The following is a 23,328-nucleotide window of genomic DNA, read 5'->3' as shown; positions in this document are numbered from 1 at the left end:
AGGGACAGTGATAGGGCTCGGTCCATCCTTTGTAGTGAAGGTTAGGTGAGCTAATTGTTTGTCAACACCTATCAGGATGCCTGGTGTGTGGCCTGCATTCCAAAAACTGTTTTCACTACTACAACCTATTGATATTTCAAATTCAAAAAAAGTACAGAAGCTAAATTCTGATGTTTGTAGATTTGGAGATAGGGTAAGTTTAATTAGTTCTGAAAAATAAAATGAGATACTGAAAGAAACTTGAAGAAAGTCACCTAAAATATACTTTTAAAACAAACCTTTAATTTATCTCACATGCCATTTGCAACACAGTAATAGAACAAAGACGAAAAGGACATAGATGGGGTGTGATTTACTATCAATACAAGTGATCATAAGGAAAATCAGTTTATAACACAAGCCCACTGATTGAAAAACTTGCAGCATGTCACGATTTACAGAAGAGAGGGAAGACCTGAGGTCTGTCTGGTCACAGAGGGGACATTCAAAAGGAGGGATATGTGTGCAATATTCTTTTTTGAGTAATTCTCTTTATTCCCAGAAAGAAACAATTTTCATTGTCATAAATTTTTATTTTATCAAAGGTCAGCCAACTTATTTTCCAATGTGTATTTCTTCTTAGATCTTTAACCTTTCAACATACATTTTTCAGACCCTAATTGCTCCTTCGCATTGCAAAATAAATGCAATGATTGCTATTGTTATGAGTCGCCTTTGAGTCAGCTCCAACTCACTGAGAACTTACGTATAACAGAACAAAACGTTACCTGGTCCTGCACCATCTCTGTACATTTAAGTGAGAAAAATAAAAAGATAGTATTAATTCCTTAAAAGGAAAATGACACACAATAAATTATCTCTATCATATTGAGGGTGGTGTTTGTGAGAGAAAGCTAGATCTAATCAAAGGAAACTTGTCTTTTCAAAACTTGCAGGAAAATGAACAATCACATAGCAAGTATCCACAAATAAGTTTGGGAGAGATTTGATGTCAAAATAAGATAATTAAACTACTCCACTGACACCTCTCCTTTTGTGAGTTTAGTATTTATAGGAGCCAATTTACAAAGCCTGAAGACTTTTAAGTAATACTTTAACTCTGAATTTACAGCCCAAGGGCTCAAGCACAGGAATGTGGGCCAAGCTTCTTTTATATAACCAGACTGACCACCCGTGAAATCACAGATGGTGATTCAGAGAGCATCCTCCATTTCTCCTTTGCTTCCTTCAGCATCCGGGCTAAAGTCCAATGGCCTGGAAGACTCCTTCATTGGAATATCATCTCCCTGGTTTCCATTACCTTCCTGGGCCTCCTCATGGATCGAGGGTGGCAGGCACTCCTGCTCTGAGTTACTCCAGACGTAGCCAGGTAAAGTCACAAGGCTGTCGGGCTGTCTGCTGACAGTCTTGGCCACTTTGCCGGAGATGAGCACCATGTGAGTGCTGGCCGCCCTCTGTGACTGGCTGCTGGTGCTGTGAGTCATGGTGGTGAGCACTGAGCCGTACCTGCGGCTCCCACATGGGGGCGCCCTTTTCCAGTCAATGGATAGATCCCATTTACTCCACATCTTCTTCATCTCAGACTGAACCTAAACCACAAAAGAGTAGAGTGTTTTAGAAATAATAAGGGAAATCTTGAAACCTTGTGGCAAGGATGTCTGCTCCTGCTGTTGTTAGCTATCCTGGATCTACCCCCAACTCACGGACACACTATGCACAATGGAACAAAATGTTGCCCAGTCCTGCAGCAACCCCACGATGGTTTCAGAGGGGACCACTGTGATCTATATGGTTTTTACAGGCTGATTTTCAGAAGTAGATCACCAGGCCTTTCCTCCTAGTCCATCTTAGTCTGGAAGTTCTGCTGAAAGCTGTTCAGCACCATAGCAACACACATGGCCCCAATGGCAGATAAGTGGGGCTGTGCATGACACCTTGGGTTTAAAAAATACCACATCAAAATGTGCTAATGGATTTAGGCCAAGAAAACTTACACTTGAGTTCCTTGAAATTGAATACAAGTTTTAAGTATTAATTGGGATATGAAGTTCACTGTCCTTCCAAGTATCACTTTGTATTCCAACAAGTGGTTTTGGAACAGGGGTTTGCAAGTTAGCTGACATTTGAAAGTTCTAGACAATGAGGACCTTAGTCAATTTACATTAATTCTTGCTTTCTCAAAATAATCTATGATTAAAGAATCTCCTTTCTCCCACCTATTCTGTCCTGTAACTCCTAGAGATTCTCAAGAGATTTAGGTCACACTGTGAAGGCCATTTATAAGCTTTTCTCAGAGCCCAACCTGTGGGATGTCTGGGTTTCCTTCAGACCTACCTCTCCATTGCAGTAGCAGTAGATGATAGACACAAAGAAACCCTAAAGAACACGAAAGCAGAACGTTAGCCCAGCTGACAATTCATAAAGCTCACAGCATGAAAATGTCTTGTAACTAAATATATAAGTTGAAAACTGTTTTTTCATTATTCCTTCAAAAAATTATTCTCTCCTAAAGTTTTCAAATCTTTATATTTATATTAAATGCATTTGATATCTTCCCGTAGTGTTGGCTGAACCAAACGAGTAACTGCATAAAACTCTAAGATACACAAAAAGCTGATTTCTATCATATTAGTTTCATTTATGTCGCCACTCAAGGATCATGTAATATCCCCTGGTTGGTTAGTGTCTTAGTCATCTAGTGCTGCTCTAACAGAAATACCACAAGGGGATGGTTTAACAAAGAGAAATTTATTTCCTCACAGTAAAAAAAAAACCTTGCCATCGAGTCAATTTCAACTCATAGTGACCCTATAGGACAGAGTAGAACTGCCCCATAGTTTTTCCAAGGAGCACCTGGGGGATTCGCACTGCCAACCTTTTGGTTAGCAGCTGTAGCACACCATCGCTTCTAACCACTACGCCACCAGGGTTTCCTCCTCACAGTTAAAGTAGGCTAAAAGTCCAAATTTAGGGCGTCAGCTCCAAGGGAAACGCATTCTCTCTCTGTTGGCCTTGTCATCAATGTTTCCCCAGACTAGGAGCTTCTCTGTGCAGGAACCCTGAGTCCAAAGGATGCACTCTGCTCCAGGCACTGCTTTCTTGGTGGTATGAGGTCCCCAGCTCTCTGCTAGCTTCCCTTCCCTTTTTATCTCTTGAGAGATAAAAGGTGGATCAGGGACGTGACTGGGTAAGGGTGTTACAATTCCATCTTAATCCTCTTTAACATAAAATTACAATCACAAAATGGAGGACAACCACACAATACTGGAAATCATGGCCCAGCCAAATTGATACACACATTTTTTGTGGGACATAATTCAATCCGTGACAGTTAGTAAGAGATATTTATAAACTGTGGATGCTGGAAACATCATAGAGTATTATACGGTGGGAACACAAAGAAACATTTTTATTATTCATTCAAAAATACTTACTGAGAGGAACAGTACACTAGGAGCTGTTCAGGGTTAGAAGGATAATCAATGAAAACACAAAAGACAAGGTCCCTATCCTTGTGGTGCTTACATTCTAGAAGGAAAGAAAGGCAGATAAAACAAAAACAGATACTGACACAGGAAAGATGTAAGATGATAAGGGCTATGTAGATATTTAAAATAAGTGATATGAAAGAGAACGATGGTGATATTAGATGGGGAACTTGGCCATTCAAACATTGTCTGAGGAGGTGACATTTGGGCTGGTTTGAATGACAAAGAAGAAACCAGCGATGTGTACATCAGGGAGAGGAGCATTCCAGGCAGAAGGACCAGCAGCTGCGAGCCCCTGAGGCAGAACTTTAGCATCTTTGAGTAACAGAAAGTCCGCTTGTGGGTCTAGAATTTAGTGGGCAACAGAAAGTATGGGGTGAGATGAGGGCGTAAATTGGATAACAGCGTTTGGAATTTATTCTGAGTGCGTTGGAAAGCCCCTGGATATTTTTGGCAGGTAACTGCCATGATCAAATTCATATTTTTAAGATTCTTCAGACTCTTGTGTAGAGACTAGACCTAAGGTGGCAGGGGGTGGCAGCAAGTGACTAATCAGGAAGAAGAGATAGAAGGTGCCTGTAGCAATCCAGGTGAGAAATGAGATATAAAGCATGAAAGCAACCTCTCCGTCTTTTTTTCTTCCTTTCCTTTTCCTCTCTTCCCTGCCTTCCCCTTCTTTCACTTTCATTTATTTTCCGCACACACAGAAAATGTCATGTATTTTACAACAATAGGCATTCCTGTCTCACTACCCAGGCTTGTTTGTGAGCTGTGGTCAGGGGATTAACCTGACCTCTGTAGAGGTGCCAAACAATATTGTCCTTCCAGGGCCCTTAGGCCCTGGAGCATCAAAGCCAGAGAGAGGGGCAGAGAAAGAGGTTGTTGTTGTTAGGTGCTGTGATGGTTAAGATTATGTGTCAACTTGGCTGGGCCATGATTTTCAGCATTTTGGCAATTGTATAATATTGTGATCACTTCCCTGTTGCGATTTGATATGTGATCACCCCCATGATAGACTCTTCTGAGTGGTACCGGCGGGGGCAGGGCCTGTGGCAGCTCACCGCCCCCTCAGCCTTCATCTCTCCATCCTCTACTGCCTATTTCCTTCCTGCTTACCTTGCCAAGGTTTTTGGCTTGTTCTGGATTCAGCAGCTGCCTCGTGTCATCTGACCTCTGGTTCTTGGGACGCGAGCTAGTAGCTCACCTGTCGATCTGGGGATTCATTGATCTTCACAACCTGCAAGCCAAGAGTCCTGCTCCCCGACCTGCTGATCTTGGGTTCACCAGCCCCTGCAGCTATGTGAATCAGGAGAAACCTTGCGGTCTTGCCTGCCCATCTTGGGATTCGTCGACCTTCACAGCCTGTAAGCGGGTGTCCTGCTCTCCGACCTGCCAATCTTAGGTTCGTCAGCTTCTGTGGCTGCGTGAATTGGGAGAGGCCTCTATCCTGATTCACGGACTTGGTACGTTCCAGCCTCTACAATCACGTGACCTGTTTCCTTGATATAAATCTCTCTCTATATATATATTTATACCTTTTACTGGTTTTGCTTCTCTATAGAGAACCCAGCCCAAGAAAGGTGTTGTCTGATTCATAGCGACCGACCCTATGCACAACAGAATGAAACACTGCCCAGTCCTGTGCCATTCTCACAATTGTTGTTATGTTTGAGTCCATTGTTGCAGTCACTGTGTCAATCCATTTTATCAAGGGTCTTCCTCTCTTTTGCTGACCATCTACCTTACCAAGTATGATGTCCTTCTCCAGGGCCTGCTCTGTCCTAATAACACATCCAAAGTACTTGAGACAAAGTCTTTGATCTTCACCAGCAAGTGCTTCAAGTCCTCTTCACTTTCAGCAAGCAAGGTTGTGTCATCTGCATATGGAAGGTTGTTAATTAGTCTTCCTCCAGTCCTTATGCCCCATTCTTCTTCATACAGTCCAGCTTCTCAGATTATTTGCTCAGCATACAGGTATGGTGAACGGATACAACCCTGATGCACAACTTTCCTGATTTTAAACCAAGCAGTATTCCCTTGTTCTGTTCCAACCGCTGGCTCTTGATCTATGTACAGGTTCTGCATGAGTATAATTAAGTGTTCTGGAATTCCCATTCTTTGCATTGTTATCCATACTTTATTATGATCCACAAAACTGAATGCGTGGTGGAGAAAGAAGTTGCAAGAGAAAAAGCAAAATATAAGAGCAAGTTAGTAGAGGGCACTGTTTACCTGGAAGGAGTTGAAGAAGAGCTCACAGTGCATGCGGATCTCCCAGCCTAGCCCAGGGAAGGAGTGGGGCAGGCACACGAACACGATATAATGCACGCCGAAGACCAGGACCAGCACCAGCGTGGATTTGGCGAGTTTCCTGAAAGAGAATGGCAAACCCTCTTTAGAAATCAACTAGAGCACCCTGAAAGGAGCTCTGGTGGCATAACAGTTAGGTGATTGGCTGCTAACCACCTAATGGCTCTACTGGGGGAAAAAGCCCTAAACATCAGAGCCCCTAAAGATTAAAAAACTCACTGCCAGTGAGTCGATTCCAACTCGTAACAACCCTATAGGACAGGCTAGAAAGGCCCATAGGGTTTTCAAGACTACAAATCTTTATGGAAGCAGACTGCCACATCTTTCTTCCATGTGGTTTCAAACAGCCAACCTTTCAGTTAGCACCCCATTGTTTAACCACTGTACCACCAGGGCTCCTTCGCCATAAAGATTACTGCCAAGAAAACCCTACGGAGTAGTTCTACTCTGTCGCATGGGATCACTATGAGTAAGAAATACCTCAAGGGCACCTAACAACAAAAGAGTAAAGACAGAGCTTGCTGGAACAAATAAAGCTTAACAGAGCTAACAAGGGTTGGCTTTTCCTGTCTCTTTGGATCCTATCATTGGTCATTTCCAGTCACCTTTATATTAAATCACGTAGTTTATTCTTACTTCTTAGCACTTGGCTGCTAACCTAAACGTTGGAAGTTCAACTCACCCAGCAGTGCCACAGGAGAAAGACCTGGCGATCTGCTTCCATAAAGATTACAGTCAGGAAAACCCTACAGGGCAGTTCCGCTGTGTCACATGGAGTCGCTATGAGTTGAAAATGACATGACGGCACCTAACAACAACAGTTCTCTCTAGAGTGCCTGAGTGGTACAAGTAGTTAATGCCCTCAGCTGCTAACAGAAAAGCTGGTTGTTCAAGTCCACCCAAAGGGTGCCTCAGAAGAAAAGCATGGCAATCTACTTCCAAAAAATCAGCCATTAAAAACCCTACAGAGCACAGTTGTACTCTGACAAACATGCAGTTGCCATGAGTAGGACTCTACTCAATGCAAGTGAGAAAATTTCTCTCTAATCTCATTTCCATTCTTCTCACTCAAAGGATATTATTTTCATAAAGTTGTTAATGATTTTTCCTCTCCTAAATCTTATAACTTCTATATTTGATCCTTAAAAGCATAAATTCCTTCATCCATGCTAATTGCCTTTACTTTTACAAGCAGCATTTTCCTGTTTTGTTTGTTTTTAGAATCAATTACTGCCTAGTTTCTTTCTTCCTACTCTTGAATCCCCATTTATCATTGATTATGCTTATTTCCTGAGACATTTTGTATTTTCTCATGAGCTGTTGTTGTTACTGGGTGTAGTCAATCCCTAAATTCTTCTTGCCTTCTCTGAATATTCTTTAGATGTCAAGCACTCTAACTCAAATTGCCTAGAGATCATTTTTGTGTAGTTGTGTGTGTGTGTGTGTGTAGTTTTGTTTGTTTCCCTTAATTGTCTCTTTATAAACATTTCCCTGTGTAGTTGGAGGAATCAGCATTTTGCCAATGTGATGGGTTGACTCTAAAATGGGCACCAGTGATTCCAGTCTCTGGTATTCATGCCCTTGTTAATCCTCTGCCCTTGAATATGGGCAGTACCTGGGACTTGCTTCTAACTAATAGATTTTGGCAAAGGTGATGGAATGTCTCCCTTGCTGGGTTTGATGAAGCAAGCTGCCAAGTTGTGAGCTGCCCCATTGAGAGGCCTACATGGCAAGGAGCTGAGGGTGGCATCTGGCCAAAAGCCAGCAAGAAAATAGGCCCTCAGTCCAAACACCCACCCACACACACACACACAAACTGAATTCTACCAACAATCGTGTGAGCTTGGTAGTTTAACTTTGGACATTATTAAAAATATTAAATATGTTTCAGCTATGAAAAAAAAAAATTTGGCTGAAAAATATCTTCCCTGACTCCTATTACTCTAAACCCAAAACCCATTGCCATCAAGTCGATGCCAACTCATAGCGACCCTATAGGATAGGGTAGAACTGCCCCATAGGGTTTCTAAGGAGCAGCTGGTGGATTCAGACTGCAGACCATTTGGTTAGCAGCTGAGCTCTTAACCGCTGTACCACCAGGGCTCCCCTGTAACTCTAGACCTGTTCTAACTGATCACTACAAACTTAATAAGCTTCTGTCCACGAGACTAAACTTTCTTCGGAAATCTGAAGAGTAAAGGATTTCAATCCTAATGAAAGATTCTCTTCCATTGTTCCCAGAGAGCTAATCCCCCATGGATGAACTGAAAAGACTGTTATGTTCTCTTTCTCTTTTTAAGATAAGTCACCTTTTGTTTCTTCAGTTTCTCAAATCTCTCAGGCAACTTTCTACTAAAGCTGCAAGTTTTACACCATTCCGAACTCCAGAAATAAGTAGATTTCAAACACCATTGTGCTTTTTCATTTTATGGGGAAGAACAAAAGTCTATTTACACCTTTCATTGTTCTATCACCTTTTGGCGTTTGTCATCACTGACGGCTGCGAGATTAGACAAATAGTAGTATAGCATAGGCTCTTAGCTGTAAACTCGTACACACAACTTATTTTATAATGCTAGCACTTGAAGCACACTGAAAATAATCGAGCTAGCAGCTGACACCTTGTTCATATTGTGCTTAGTATCTAGACTCTAGCCCATATCTGTAGCCTTTTCTACCAGATAGTAAAAGCTGCCCAAACAGTGGAGGAGAATGATTCAACAAAGGATTTAGAGAACACTCCTCCTTTCTGTATCTGAGACAGCATTTCACAACGAGAGGCAGAAAGAGTTACCTGCATTGGGGATTATAAAGACTGACCCACATCCACCTGATGACTATATGTGTCCAGTTGGATAAAGGCCACGCTTAGTCAGAATATCTGAAATGATCATTGGTAGAATGGACACACCTTTAAATATTTTGATAATGACCTCAAACATTCAGTTTGCCCTTTTCTTTATCAAAGATTGAACAATAGACCCCACTCCATCAGCACATTTGAAAGTTCTAAAAAATTTACATTTGGTAGGTACCCATTTCATGGAAAGATTGAGGACTATATAGTAAATCCACTTTCTTGATTTTAAGTTATGACATATTTTTTTAGAGTGCAGATAAAATTGTCTGCCAAAATTATCAACAAGAGACTTTCTGTGGGATCAAATGGTTTATGGGAAAAATCTCAATCTGCTAAGAACAGATTCAAATAAACATACCTAGAATTTAAGCACATTGGGAAGGTTTGGGGTTATATTTTCATAAAAATATGTTTACTTTTCAGATAAATCACACTGAACTAAATAAAAAAAATACACATTCACAAATTTAACATTTTAGAGACATTTCCAATTAATCGGTATCTGTTTCTTTAAATAGTAAACAAAATTTTTTGATGGACACCTGTCCTGGAATTACCTGTATTGCTTTCTGGTGTCACACCCAATTGCATTGGTCTCCCAAATTTTGGTAGCCAGAACTCTAACTGTATTCAGAAAGAGAATAAAATTCAGCTGAAAGAGAACATTACAAAGAATGATTACATTAGTGTTGAAAGTGTTTCGTAACAAATTTACATAAATTGAACTTTCTTGTATTCAAGAACTGAAAATTACTCATCCCATAAATGTGAATGAGAGCATCTGAAATGAGATGTTGCAAAGCTAGTGATTCCTGATTTGTTCTCATGAAAACAACAGAAAGGTAAGAAGTTTCAATATCACCGGATACAGGTACTAATGGATGATCTGCCAGAATCCCCAGGGAACTTCCAAGCCACAGCTCAGATGGAACCCTGTGGCAGTCTGGCATGACAAAGGATGATGGTTACTCAATAAATGTAACATAACACCATTTTTGAGGTAAAATTCAAGCTTCTGTCTTTATTTTCGAGAGAGGAATAGTAGAGTTGTTTGGGGAATGCTGAGTCTCATATGATGTACCAAAGGTATGAGGTAGAGTATATAAGGCCCTTTTTCAAAAGATGAATAAGCTGCTGAGTAAGAAAGACTCATTGTTAAAGAATTAAATTGAATCTGCAGTTTTATCACGTGGGCATTATCAGAATCAATCAAGTTCTGGCTTTAAAAAAAGGGTGGAGGGAATATGTTGGTGGGATGAGCCCTTTTGTGTTGGAAGGACTCAAGGATCAACGAGGAGACCCTGATCCGAGTTCTGAAAAAAGTAGAAGCCTGAGCCCATCGGGTCCTCTCATTCAGGTCGGCAGTCCAGAAAGTGCTAGTACTTAAGAACAAATGAAATGTGGGTTGTGAAGAGTGGGCATTGCGTCAAGGCTGAGCAGAGACCAGAAGAGAGGATCCATCAAGTTCTGCATTCCTGGGGATAACTTGTCTTGCAGAGTCCTCAATCTTTTCTGGAATTTGGAGAATATCTTTCACAGGGTGATTTGCTCCCCAGACCAGCTGATCCTCTGCATCAGTCCTTAGCCCCATTGCCCTCTTTGCCATCCTACCATTGACTATCCTGCAGACACTTCTCAATAATTTCAAAAAAAACGGGGGGCTTTTCTTTAGCCCCATACATGAGGGAAGGGACAGAGGTGTGCTATGAGCTGGTAAAAAAGGAGGGATAAACTTTCTGGGCTAATAATAGTTGCCATTTATTGAGCACTCCCTAATTTAAATCCTCACATCAGTATGGGGCAGACATTTTTATTATGGATGGAGAAACTCAGCTCAAACTGATTTGACCTACGCTACCCAGCTATCAGCTGGAATTTGAACCAAGTCTGTGTGATACCATACTGAGCATTCTTAACCACTGTGTTACACCTTCTGTCCAGGATGATAAGAGAAATACAAAACACGAAGGTAGAGAATTTCCATCCATCCTAACCCAGTACAAACCTAGCTCACAAACACAAAATATCTGTTAATAACAGGGTGAGAAGCTGCTCATTTATCCCACAAGTGCTACTTTCTGAATGGCCAAACTTATTTCACCCCCATTAGTTCCTCTCTCCCTGAGACTAGAGTCCCTGACAATCCCATGCAGCTATGGGTGAAGATAGTGGCGAGTGAGGCGAGTGATGCTGTGTTAAGTACAGTGTGACATCTGAAGTGGAAAGGAGCTGAAGGTGGCAAAGCCACCTGCAGTTGTCACTTGTCTTTCCCCGTTCCTGGAAAAGGCTTAAATGGCTTAGATGGGCCAACCTTAAGCTCCACCCATAGTAAAATACCCAGGACCAGGGACTCTGTCCTCGGGTCAACAGATAACACTAAATAAATAGTGCAAAGCCTCAGAAATTTAATTAGATGCGATACACCAACCAGTCCACCAGCTTAATAACTGGGAAGGGGAATTTAATGGTAACCAAGTAGATTATGAAAAGAATTAGGGAAAAAACTAAGAGTGAGTGAAACTTGCTGCCTTAAAAGATAGGTAAACAAATTACAGACGCACAGGTACACATATATTAATACAAGAGACAATAGTTGAGTGAATTTCCAAATAATTATTCTGAGTGAACAAAGCCAGAAAAGAAAGAGTACATATTATTTAATCCCACTTATATAAATCTCTAGAAATTGTCAGTTATTTTGCAGTGACAGCATGCAGATCAGTGTTTGGTGATGGGGAAAAGGTGGGAGAAAGGAATTACCCAGGGGCACAAATTGGGAGGTATGGGGAGATGATTTCACAAGTGAATATGTACGCCAAAACTTACCAAATTGTACACTTTAAATATATGCAGTTATTGCATGTCAATTAGACCTCAGTAAAGCTGTGAAAAATATTTACCTTGTGTTCTTAAAATAATTTAGGAAAATACAGGCTATAGGTTAATTAGAAACTAAGAATTATTGACTGCTTACTACTCTAAGTGTTTTACATGAATTGACTCTTAGTCTTCACAACAACTCTATGAGATAATCGCATTATTGTCCCCAGTTTACAAATGGTGGCAAGGATATGAAGGAACTGAAACACTGATGTTTGCTGGTGGGCATGTAAAACGGTGCAGCAGTGGTGGGGAACAGTCTGGTGGTTTCTCAAAAAGGCAAAGATAGAATTATATTGCTAGGTGCCCTTGAATCAGTTCTGACTCATAGTAACCCTACTCACAATGGATCGAAATACTGTCTGGTCCTTCAATCCTTGCTATCTTTGAGCCCATTGTTACAGCCACTGTGTCAATCTATTTCATTAAGGGTCTTCCTTTGTTTTTTTGCTGACCCTCTACTTTACCAAGTACAATGTCTTTTTCCAGGGACTGGTTCCTTCTGATAATATGTCCAAAGTATGTGAGGTGAAGCCTTGCCATCCTTGCTTCTAAGGAGCATTCTGGCTATACTTCTTCCAAGACAGATTTGTTCATTCTTCTGGCAGTTCATGGTATATTCAATATTTTTCACCAACACCATAATTCAAAGCATCAATTCTTCTTTGGTCTTGTTTATTCATTGTTCAGTTTTCGCATGCATATGAGAAGATTGAAAATACCATGGCTTGGGTCAGGTGCACCTTAGTCCTAAAAGTGACATCTTTGTTTCTTAACACTTTAAAGTAGTACTCTACAGAGTGAAATTAGTCAGTTGCAAAAGGACAAATAGTGTATAAGACCATTATTATAAGAATTTGAGAAATAGTTCAAACTGAGAAGAAAACATTCTTTTGTGGTTACGAGAGCGGGAGGGAAGGTGGGAGAGGGGCATTCACTAATTAGATAAGAGCTACTTTAGGTGAAGGGAAAGACAGCACACAATACAGGGGAGGTCAGCACAATTGGACTAAACCAAAAGCAAAGAAGTTTCCTGAATGAACTCAGTGTTTCGAAGGCCAGCGTAGCAGGGGCAGGGGTCTGGGGACCACGGTTTCAGGGGACATCTGAGTCAATTGGCATAATAAAATCTATTAAAACATTCTGCATCCCACTTTGAAGAGTGGCATCTGGGGTCTTAAATGCTAGCAAGCAGCCATCTAAGATGCATCAATTGGTCTCAACACACCTGGATCAAAGGAGAATGAAGAACACCACCAAGGACACAAGGTGATTACGAGCCCAAGAGACAGAAAAGGCCACATGAATCAGAGACTACATCATCCTGAGACCAGAAGAACTAGATGGTGCCCGGCTACAACCGATGACTACTCTGACAGGGAACACAACAGAGAACCCCTGAGGGAGCAGGAGAGCAGTGGGATGCAGACCCCAAATTCTCATAAGACCAGACTTAATGGTCTGACTGAGACTGGAAGGACCCCGGTGGTCACGGCCCCCAGACCTTCTGTTAGCCCAGGACAGGAACCATTCCCGAAGCCAACTCTTCAGACATGGATTGGACTGGGCAATGGGTTGGAAAGGGATGCTGGTGAGGAGTGAGCTTCTTGGATCAGGTGGACACTTGAGACTATGTTGGTATCTCCTGCCTGGAGGGGAGATGAGAGGGTGGAGGGGGTTAGAAGCTGGCAAAATGGACAGGAAAAGAGAGGGCAGAAGGAAAGAGTGGGCTGTCTCATTAGGGGGAGAGTAATTGGGAGTATGTAGCAAGGTGATTATGGGTTCTTGTGTGAGTGGCTTTATTTGTAAACTTTCACTTAAAGCACAATAAAAATTATAAATAAATAAAGTAGTCCTTTACAGTAGATTTGCCCAATGCAATATGTCATTTTATTTCTTGACTGCTGCTTCCATGGGTGTTGATTGTGGATCTAAGTAAAATGAAATCATGATAAATGGAGAAAATATTGAAGTTATCATGGATAACAAAACACTGCCTAGTACTGCTCCACCCTCCAAATCATTGTTATGCTTGAGGCCATTGTTGCAGCGACTGTGTCAATCCATGTCATTGTTGAGGTGTAATCCATACAAAAGGCTGTAGTCTTTGATCTTCATCAGTAACTGCTTTGAGTCCTCTTCACTTTCAACAAGCAAGGTTGCGTCATCTGCATATGGAAGGTTGTTAATGAGTCACCCTCCAATCCTGATGCCCCATTTTTCTTCATATAGTTCATCTTCTTGGATTATTTGCTCAGCATACAGATTGAATAAGTATGGTTAAACGATACAACCCTGATGCACACTTTTCTGATTTTAAACCACACAGTATCCTTTATTCTATTCAAATGGCTGCCTCTTGGTCTATGTGCAGGTTCCTCATGAACACAATAAAGTAATCCAGAATTCCCATTCTTTGCAATGTTATCCATAATTTGCTATGATCCACATAGTGAAATGCCTTTGCATAGCTGATAAAACATAGGTAAACATTTTTCTGATATTCTCTGCTTTCAGCCAAGATCCATCTGACATCAGCAATGATATCGTTCATTCCACGTCCTCTTCTGAATCCAGCTTGAATTTTACTTGCATGTGATATTAATGATATTACTCGATGATTTCTGCATTCTGTTGGATCACTTTTCTCTAGAATAGGCACAAGTACAGATGGCTTTCAGTCAGTTGGCCAGATAGCTGTCTTCCAAATTTCTTGGTGACAAGTGAGCACCTCCAACACTACATCCATTTGTTGAAACATCTCAACTGATAGTCCGTCAATTCTTGGAGTCCTGTTTTTCACCAATGCCTTCTTCAGTGCAGCTTGGGCTTCTTCCTTTAATACCATCAGTTCTTGATCATATGCTACCTCCTGAAATGGTTGAACATCAACCAATTCTTTTCGGTACCGTGACTCTGTGTATTCCTTCCACCTTCTTTTGATGCTTCCTGTGTTGTTCAATATTTTGCCCACAGAATCCTTCAAAATTCCCACGCTGGGCTTGATTTTTTTCTTCAGTTCTTTTAGTTTGAGAAATTCTGAGCGTGCTCTTCCCTTTTGGTTTTCTATCTCCAGGTCTTTGCACATTTCATTATAATACTTTACTTTGTCTTCTTGAGCCACCCTTTGAAATCTTCTATTCAGCTCTTTTACTTCATAGTTTCTTCCATATGCTTTAGCTACTCTACATCAGAGAGCAAGTTTCAGAGTCTCTTCTGACATCCATTTTGGTCTTTTCTTTCTTTCTTGTCTTTTTAATGACCTTTTTCTTTGTTTTTGTATGATGTCCTTGATGTCATCCCACAACTTGTCTGGTCTTCAGTCATTGGTGTTCAATATGTCAAATCTACTATTGAGATGGTCTCTAAATTACCATACGATCCAGCAATTACACTCCTAGGCATATACCCAAAAGAATTGAAAGCAAGGAGTCAAACTATACTTGCACACCAATGTTCATTGTGGCATTATTCAAAATAGCCGAGAGGTGGAAACAACTCAAGTGCCCATCAACATGTAAAAGGATAAACAAAATGTGGTGTGCATGTATGTGTGTATATATATATATGTGTGTATATATATATGTGTGTGTATACACATATATACATACAATTGAGTATTATTCACCCATAAAGAGAAATGAAGTTCTGATACATGCTATGACATGTCTGAACCTTGAAAACATACTCAGTGAAATAAGGCAGACACAAAATGACAAATATTGTATGGTTCCACTTATATGACATATCTAAAAGAGGCAAATGCATAGACACAAAGTAGATTAGTGGTTATCAGAGCCCTGAGGGAGAGAGGAATGGGGAATTAATAAAATAAATAAAAATTAAAAAAGACTTGCAATGAGCCTAAGAGCAGAGTGCAGCTCTGGGAGAGTTTTAATCAGGGTAAGAGGATAGCCAGATTTAAATAAAAAAGAAAGAAAGAAATGGCAAACAAACAGAACCACTATAATTCCTTTGGAAATGTATAATCCTTGAGAATCAGTTTACTTTGATATTACTTCACATATGTGTGAAGTCAAATTTTTCATAAATCAATAGTACAATGTCAGTGACAAATACAGAAATAATAACTATTACCTCATATTTTCCTATATCTAATGTTATGGATTGAATTGTGTCCTCCAAAAATATGTGTTATAAATCCTAACCTCTATGCCTGTGGTTATGATCCCATTTGGGAATGGATTGTCTTTGTCATGCTAATGAGGCAAGATTAATGTAAGGTGTGTCTTGAGTTAACCTCTTTTGAGATATAAAGGAGATAAGCAAGTGAAAGGAGTGGAGCAGAGGGAACAGAAGTGCCAAGCCACTTGAAGATCACCCGGGAACAGAAGCTCAAAAAGACAAGGACCTTCCTCCAGAGCCAACACAGCAAGGAATCCTTCCCCTAGACCTGGCACCCTGAATTGAGACTTCTGCCTCCTAAACTGTCAGAAAATGAACTTCTGTTTGTTAAAGCCATTCACTTGTATTTCTGTTATAGCAGCACTAGATAACTAAGACACCCATTAATATAAATAATGCAACTCATAAACTCAGAGTTCTCTGTAAACTCATTTAAGTTTAAAAATCTCAGCATTTGTGTCAGATTAACGTCAGGAAAGATACTCCAAATCACTTCCCAATTTGACCCTTCTTTTTGATTCTCTGGCTTACTTTTGAGGCATTGCCAGAAAACAAACTACTGCCTGCAGAAAAGCAAGCTTATAAATTCTAATGTCTTAATGAATGATCAGCCCTGATTTTCAATTTCAGTTTCTTTTGCTGGGCTTGGTATTTTCCATTTCATTACTCCCATCATATAAACATCACTTAGATGTGTGCACTAGAAGAAAAATGAATCAGGAAGAAATTTCTATCCTTCAATATTAAAACATATTCCACTAAATTGGCTGCTTATTAGCTTTTTTGTTGATGACATTCACCTTGTCCCTTAACAAAAAAATCAAGTTCTCCTTACTGCACATTCATTTCTCAATTCACCTAAGAAAAAGCAACACATTGTGGAGGAAAATATTTTGAAGCGTTATGACAGTCCAAAAGGAGTGGATTTATATGAATGGAATGTGTGAGGTTTACCACCACCAAACAGGAAAAAGCCATTGATTGCCATCAGATTGCCCATGGCCACCAGCTGCTGCAGCACTGATGTCCCTTTGCTGCTAACCTTAGCAGGAGCCAGTCTTGTTTGTTTGTTCCCATTTTAGTGCAATTCATTAATTCCTGCCTCCTTCTTTACAGCAAAAGTATAATATCTCTCATAGAAGTCTAGGAACCTTCAAAATATCATAATTGATATCAGAGTCGATTAGATAGGACTATACAACAATATGGAGTCCTGGTGGTGCATTGGTTAAGAGCTACAGCGTGCTGTGGCTGCTAACCAAAAAGGTCAGCAATTCAAATCCACCAGCCGCTCCTTGGAAACCCAATGAGGCAGTTGTACTGTGTCCTATAGGGTTGCTATGAGTCAGAATCAGCTTGATGGCAATAGGTTTGGTTTTTTTTTGGTTTTTTACAATACACTTAAAAGGAGTCCCTGAGGGCACAAACAGTTAAGCGAGTCACTACTAGCCAAAAGGTTGGTGGTTCAAACCCACCTGGAGGCACCTCGGAAGCAGACCTAGCAATACGCTTCCAAAAGGTCACAGCCTCAACATGCCTTAACAGCAGTTCTATTCTGACACATGGGGTCGCCATGAGTCGGAATCAACTCAACTACAACTAACAACACACACTTAAAAATTTGGATTCCTCTGGCCACATTGATTGGTTTAGAGGTGGCACATGGCCCCATTAGGGCCAAAACTTCCTGCCTGAAAAATAATGAACAGTGACAAAAATAGTGGAACTGGTAAGAATGCTTTCCAGGGGCAGAGTCCAATAAGACCTTTGAGCAGTACCTGACAATGAGACAGACCCTCTGTAGCTGCATGGCTCCTGTCCTCCCTCAACCTAGTTCTTCACCGCTCTGTTTGGTCCTGTGGGCTCCTCCATATCCCAGCAAAAGTATCTCTTTTTGCTTACACTAGCAAGAGTCCATTTCACTTATTTCCATCCAAAGAATTGTAAGTAAGGCAAAATAATACTTATATTAATAGCTAAAATTTATTGAGCACTTACTATGTGATAGGCAGTATACTAAGAACTTTAGATACTACTCATTTGTGTGAATGAAGTACAATATTTCCCATTATACAGAAGAGGGTAAGTTAACTTGCCCAAGGTCAAACAGATAATATGTAGTGGAGCCAGGATCCACATTCTGGTCTGATTCCAAAGTAAAGCACTTAGCACTTCATCCAAGACAGTTCTCCTCAAACACAAGTGTACAAATATGTTCTTAGGGGTCCATGAGATCTTTGTAGGAATTTTTTAATTTGATGTTTTCATTTTGATGATAATCTAAATAATAATATAAACTTTTTGGGTCCACCCCTTGCCACAGGATTTTGGTCTCTAACTGCATTTACAATCATGTGGGCACAGAGCAGAACTACTTTAATTGTTGGGACTAATGGATTGAATACATAATTAACACCTTATGGTAGATCTGTGGGTCTGCCCTTTTATGTTAATGAGAACATCCATAATTTCCAAAAAATGTTGATTGAATGCAATGATAAAACAGCCCCCAAAATGAAAACCTTAGTGAATTCGAGGTACATTGGAAATGCATTCATTGAAAGTTTCAGTTGTTCTCCACCCCATATTATTGGCATCCTCAGGGGTCATCTCATAAGTCCTCATGAGCAAGTCTGTGCAATCTCCCAATGGAGTCTGTGGTTTTTTCTTTTTCACTGTTACAGCCTCTCTTGGTCAACACCAGTGAGGATGCAGGTCCTCATGTCTCAAGGAACTTATTGCATCTGCCCACTTCACCATTACCACCTCTGCCAGGCCATAAAGCCCTGCCTGCTGCTTCTCCTGTCCCTCTGGCCAAGCACCCCTGCTCCCTCTACTGATGCTTTGGAAGGCCCCGGACCAAAACAATGCTTCACGCTGTTGTCGCTCAGGAGATACTCTTCTCATGTATTCACGTTACATAGCAGAAGTTAAAAATCACCCTCAAATCAACATCAAATAATTGCAGGTGAATAACAATTTGTTGCATTTGGAGACACTAATTTTCAGAACAAAAATTAAGTTTTCCATTGACTCCAGTTCTCATACAGAAAATTTCAACACATGTGAATAAACATGGAAAACAACAGTGCTCCATTCAATTTTAGTTCCTACAATTCCAAAATCCATATTTGTAGTGAAATCTGTTTATCCCTAAAATTCAGTCCCCTTGATATGACTTCTTCAACTTAGAACTACGAACGCTCATCCTTTACAAACTCCTTTACCATCTTAAATTTCATTTGTCACATAGATCCCTTAGAAATCCCTTCAGATTTTACTTCCAGACATATAATATCCAACTATTAGAATTTATACTATTGTAAAATCCAAAGCAAAAATAAAGTGAAGGACCCAATTTAGATTTAAAACCCTGGGCAAATAATTTTGTGATAATATATATTGTCACATCTATTTGCAAAAGACCCTGCTTCATGCAATGTAAGACTAGAAAACAAACAAACCTTATATTCTAAGGTTAACATATGCAGAAAATATAAATGTAGCCATAAAAATGTAAAGATATTTCTCCCCCAAATTCAAGGGCAAGTTTGACATGTTTTAGAATGCAAATAAAAAGGACATTGAGCCAATGATTAAAAAACAGGGGTTATAGTCTTTGCTTTCTCACACTGGCCCGTGACCTTTATCTAAAAGTGCTTTAGTTTCTCTCTAAGGTGAAAAGATGGTTTGAAATGGACTCAGAAAGTCTGTAATTAGACTTGTTTTGTGATTTTCTTTCTCCTCTCCCCTCTTGCCAGTTCTCCCAGAATATCTACTTTGTATGCATGCTTTATTTTTTAAACAAATATTTATTGGCACTATGTGCCAGGATCATTGCTAGGCTCTAGAAAGACAGAAATTTAGGAAGAATGTGGTTCTTGTCCACACAAGCCTTGCAGTTTAATGTAGAAGACAGAGATTCAACAATCAGAAACATTATAAATTGTTTGTAATGAATGTTAACAAGGAAAAACTTAACTGTGTCTGTGGGTTATAATACCAAACCACAACAGTTGCCATCAAGTTGTTTCCAACTCATGGTGACTCCATGTGTGTCAGAGTAGAGCTGTGCTCCATAGGGTTTTCAGTGGCTGATTTTTTGGAAGTAGATCGCTAGGCCTTTCTTCTGAGGAGCCTCTGAGAGGACTCGAATTGTCAACCTTTAAATTAGCAACCAAGTGTGTCAACCATTTGCACCACCCACAAACTCCTGGAGGTTACGATGTTGTTGTTAGATGCCATCAAGTTGGTTCCGACTCATAGTAACCCTATATACAACAAAACGAAATACTAACTGGTCCTGCGCCATCCTCACAATCATTACTATGCTTGAGCCCATGTTGCAGCCACTGTGTCAGTCCATCTCGTTGAGGGTCTTATAATAGGTGACCTAATTTAGATGGGCAGCATTACCAAGGTCACGATGAAGAAATGACACTTAAAGTATGGAGCAGAAGGAGGCCATCCCGGCCATCCAGTGGGATGGAACGGCATGTGGAATGGACAGGAAAGGCAGTGTCGGGCAAGGTCAAGGAATTGGAAGGAAAACAATGTGGCCTGAGCATAGCGAGTGATAATACTTATACTGGCCATCTATTCTAAAGGAAAAATAAAAGCCTTCTTACACATGAAAAATAATAATAGTTAATACTTATAGTGCTATGTGCCACCCACTGTTCCAAATGCAGTCCAATTATTAACTTGTATCATTGATGACATTTATTATTACCCTCATTTTACAGAAGGCAAAGTGGACCCTAAGTTTAAATAATTCGCCCAAGGCCAGCCTGCACAATAAAATTTCAGCACACACACTCTAGAAAAGGTATACCTGGGATTCTAACCCAGGCAGCCGAGCCCAGCGTCTGTGCTCGTCTGTGATACCTTTGGCCTTAGTCACAAGAGACTGCAGAATCCCTGCATCCTTTACACGGTGTCCACATACGTGTGAAATTTGACGCACAGGAAGATCATGCCCCGGTGTTTCCAGAGCTGTCCTTCTCTTTACATTTTCACACAGGCCCAAAGGGAAGAAACCCTCACATGTAAATGCAGGTCCTACTGCCTGACTATAGGGTCACTATGGGTCTGAGTCGACTCCTCGGCAACGGGTGACTTACTGCCTGCCTGGGTTTGGCTGGCAAGTCAAGGATGGCCACGGCATGCAATTCGGAAGCAGGTTTCTTTTTAACCAAATATTTACTGAATTCAGAAACAGGACTTCCGTGGGAAGCAAGAAAGTGAAAATAAAAGCATTGTATTACACTTTGCTCACCTCATGTTTTAATAGAAGATGATTCATGGAAAAGTTTACCTGGAAAATTACAAAATTAAGAGCTTAATAACTTTTTCAAAATCTAAATACCCATTTCTTGATTACAAGGTAAAGCCTTCTAATTTCGAAAAAATGGAGGTAATACTAAGAAGTTTAATAACAGGCTAAGTACAACCTTTAATCCTACCCACAAAGGATGACAATTAAGTCATTTTGGTAGATACGTTAACAGCCTTTCATAAAGGAATCACACAAATGGCACAATAGGCTTTATGGGTTCGGCAAAAAGGTAAATTAAGGGGTCTTGAGAAGAGCATTCTCTGCTCAGAAGAAAGCCTCTGTACAGCCTGAGGTCTCATGATGGCAGCCTGAGGCGTCCACAAGTGCAGAGACTGTAGAGTACAGGAAGCTAGACTTATCCCTGGAGGCCTTTGAGGGCTGAGCAGTCACTTACAATGTTCGCATTATTGTTGTCCAGGAACTCAGATCTGCTTGTTTCAAAACTCACAAATCAGACGTTTTATTACTTTATTGAGACATTTTCAGATAATAGGTTGGGTTTTGTTGTTTTTTTTTTTTTGGCAAGGTGTTTAGAGAAGTCCTGTCTGAGAAGGTTACCTTTTAACCTGAGGCCTGAAGGAAGAGTAGAGGTTAGGCAGGTGATTATCAGGGAGAACTGAATGCCTGGCACACAGAACAGCATATGCAAAGTCCCTGAGGTGGGAAACAAGTTCAAGGAACTGAGAGAAGGCTATAGTGTGAAGATGAGGCAGCATACGTGAGGAGGAAGGTGACATCATACAAGAAGGCAGGAGTTAGAAGGGACCCGGTCATGGAAATGAGTAAAATGCATTCCCATTGTAAAGAAGAAGCATACAAAATTTCAAATCTCATTTCTTGATCTCCTTCACCTCCTACCTTCTCTCAGACCTACTCCCTGTCCACACACCATTGCTATGACTGAGACCCTCACCCAGCAGACACCCAGTGTCACCTGGTTGTCCTGTTGCCAGTCTCAAGTGATCCAACCCATCCTTCCATTGCTATCAATGGATCTTTCTTATAAAAAAAAACCTGATCCTATCACTCTCCAAAGTGAAACCCCTTGATTGCCACTACTTGTAAGATTAGGTCTCAATTCTTTAGTGAAGGGGATGAGTCCCTTCAGGGTCTGGTGCCTGCCCCCTTTACAGCCTCAGTCCTGACACTGTTCCACACACACACTTGGCTCAGAAACACCGAAATGCTCTAGTACACCCTCCCAGCCTATGTTAACAAATAAATGGATGACTCCCCCCATGAATCACTACCTTCTTTGCTCATGGTTTTAATTTATTATTAATGTCCACCTACTGCCAAAGAAAGGAGCCCTGGTGGTGCAACAGTTAAGCACTTGGCTACTAACAGGTTGACAGTTTGAATCCGTCCAGTGGCTCCATAGAAGAAAAGACCTGGCGATCTGCTTCCATAAAGACTACAGTGTAGGGAACCCTGCGGGGCTGTCTACTCTGTCACATAGGGTCAAGCATGAGTCAAAATCGACTCAATGGCACACAAAACAGCAACAACTCCCAAAGTAGATACTAAATGTCTTATTTTTTCTGAAACCCAATCTTGCTCATAAAGCTGTGGTCTTTTTAATTCTAAGTAAAATAATCAGTGGCCTTGGAATCCAATCTTCTGGCTCAGTAATTCTACCTCTCTGCTATTTTCTCTCTGCCTCCTCCATCCTGACCTACTGCCAGGCCATCAGAATGTTAAAGTGGAAATATAATGGATAAAAAGGGGAAAGAGTTTTAGGAACTTCCAACTGCCAGAGCATACAAATATTCTAGATGTCTGGTCCCTGACTGCTAGCTCCTTAAAAGGCAAGTGCTTTCTGCGTGGGTCTCTTAGTGTCAGCCAGAAGTAAGGATCTATCGATGACACAGACTTTCTCAACAGTTATTGCTGTATATAGAGTCTCCCAAAACTGTTGCAGAACAAAGTGATAGATAAACTACTTTCTCTGGGTTTTCAGAGTGATTTACTTATTCTTTTTTTTTTTTTTAACTAAGCAAGCTTTTAAACTTACCCCTATCGCTGCTAGGATTGGAGCTTGATAAATCCACTTGATGTCTCCAGCACTAAGTTCCCAGCACCTGTGACACGAAAAAGAACTTTCATTAACAAACTGGCAAAACAAATGGGCAGTTTTTAATTTTTTTAAAACTTAAAATTAAATAGCATTTTAAGTTTTACCAGACATACCACCTGTAAGCTTCTGATTAAGAAACAAATAGCAAAAAAAAAAAAAACTTCAAACACTCAAGCTAGTGAAAAAAAATGTGTAATGCGTCCTTGTTTCCATACAATTAGCTAGCCCT

At 40.6% G+C, this 23,328-nt stretch overlaps 1 protein-coding gene across 1 annotated transcript in view; it reads right to left on the bottom strand.

Annotated features, from left to right (window-relative positions):
- Positions 1–775: 775 nt before the first annotated feature.
- PTH2R (parathyroid hormone 2 receptor) overlaps positions 776–23,328 on the bottom strand; it is a 123,852-nt gene continuing 101,299 nt past the window's right edge. The window contains exons 11-15 of the mRNA XM_049888021.1: positions 23,037–23,103; positions 9,216–9,310; positions 5,721–5,859; positions 2,335–2,376; positions 776–1,589 (exon numbers count right to left, since the gene is read on the bottom strand). Of these exons, the coding sequence (XP_049743978.1) occupies positions 1,194–1,589; positions 2,335–2,376; positions 5,721–5,859; positions 9,216–9,310; positions 23,037–23,103 (739 nt within the window). The 3' untranslated portion in view covers positions 776–1,193. The remainder of the gene's footprint in view (positions 1,590–2,334; positions 2,377–5,720; positions 5,860–9,215; positions 9,311–23,036; positions 23,104–23,328) is intronic.

Source organism: Elephas maximus, chromosome 6, assembly GCF_024166365.1.
Source record: "Elephas maximus indicus isolate mEleMax1 chromosome 6, mEleMax1 primary haplotype, whole genome shotgun sequence".
In the NCBI taxonomy this organism is placed as follows: Eukaryota; Metazoa; Chordata; class Mammalia; order Proboscidea; family Elephantidae; genus Elephas; species Elephas maximus.
Note: the sequence above shows the minus strand (reverse complement) of the source record. Positions and strands in the feature narration are given on the sequence as shown.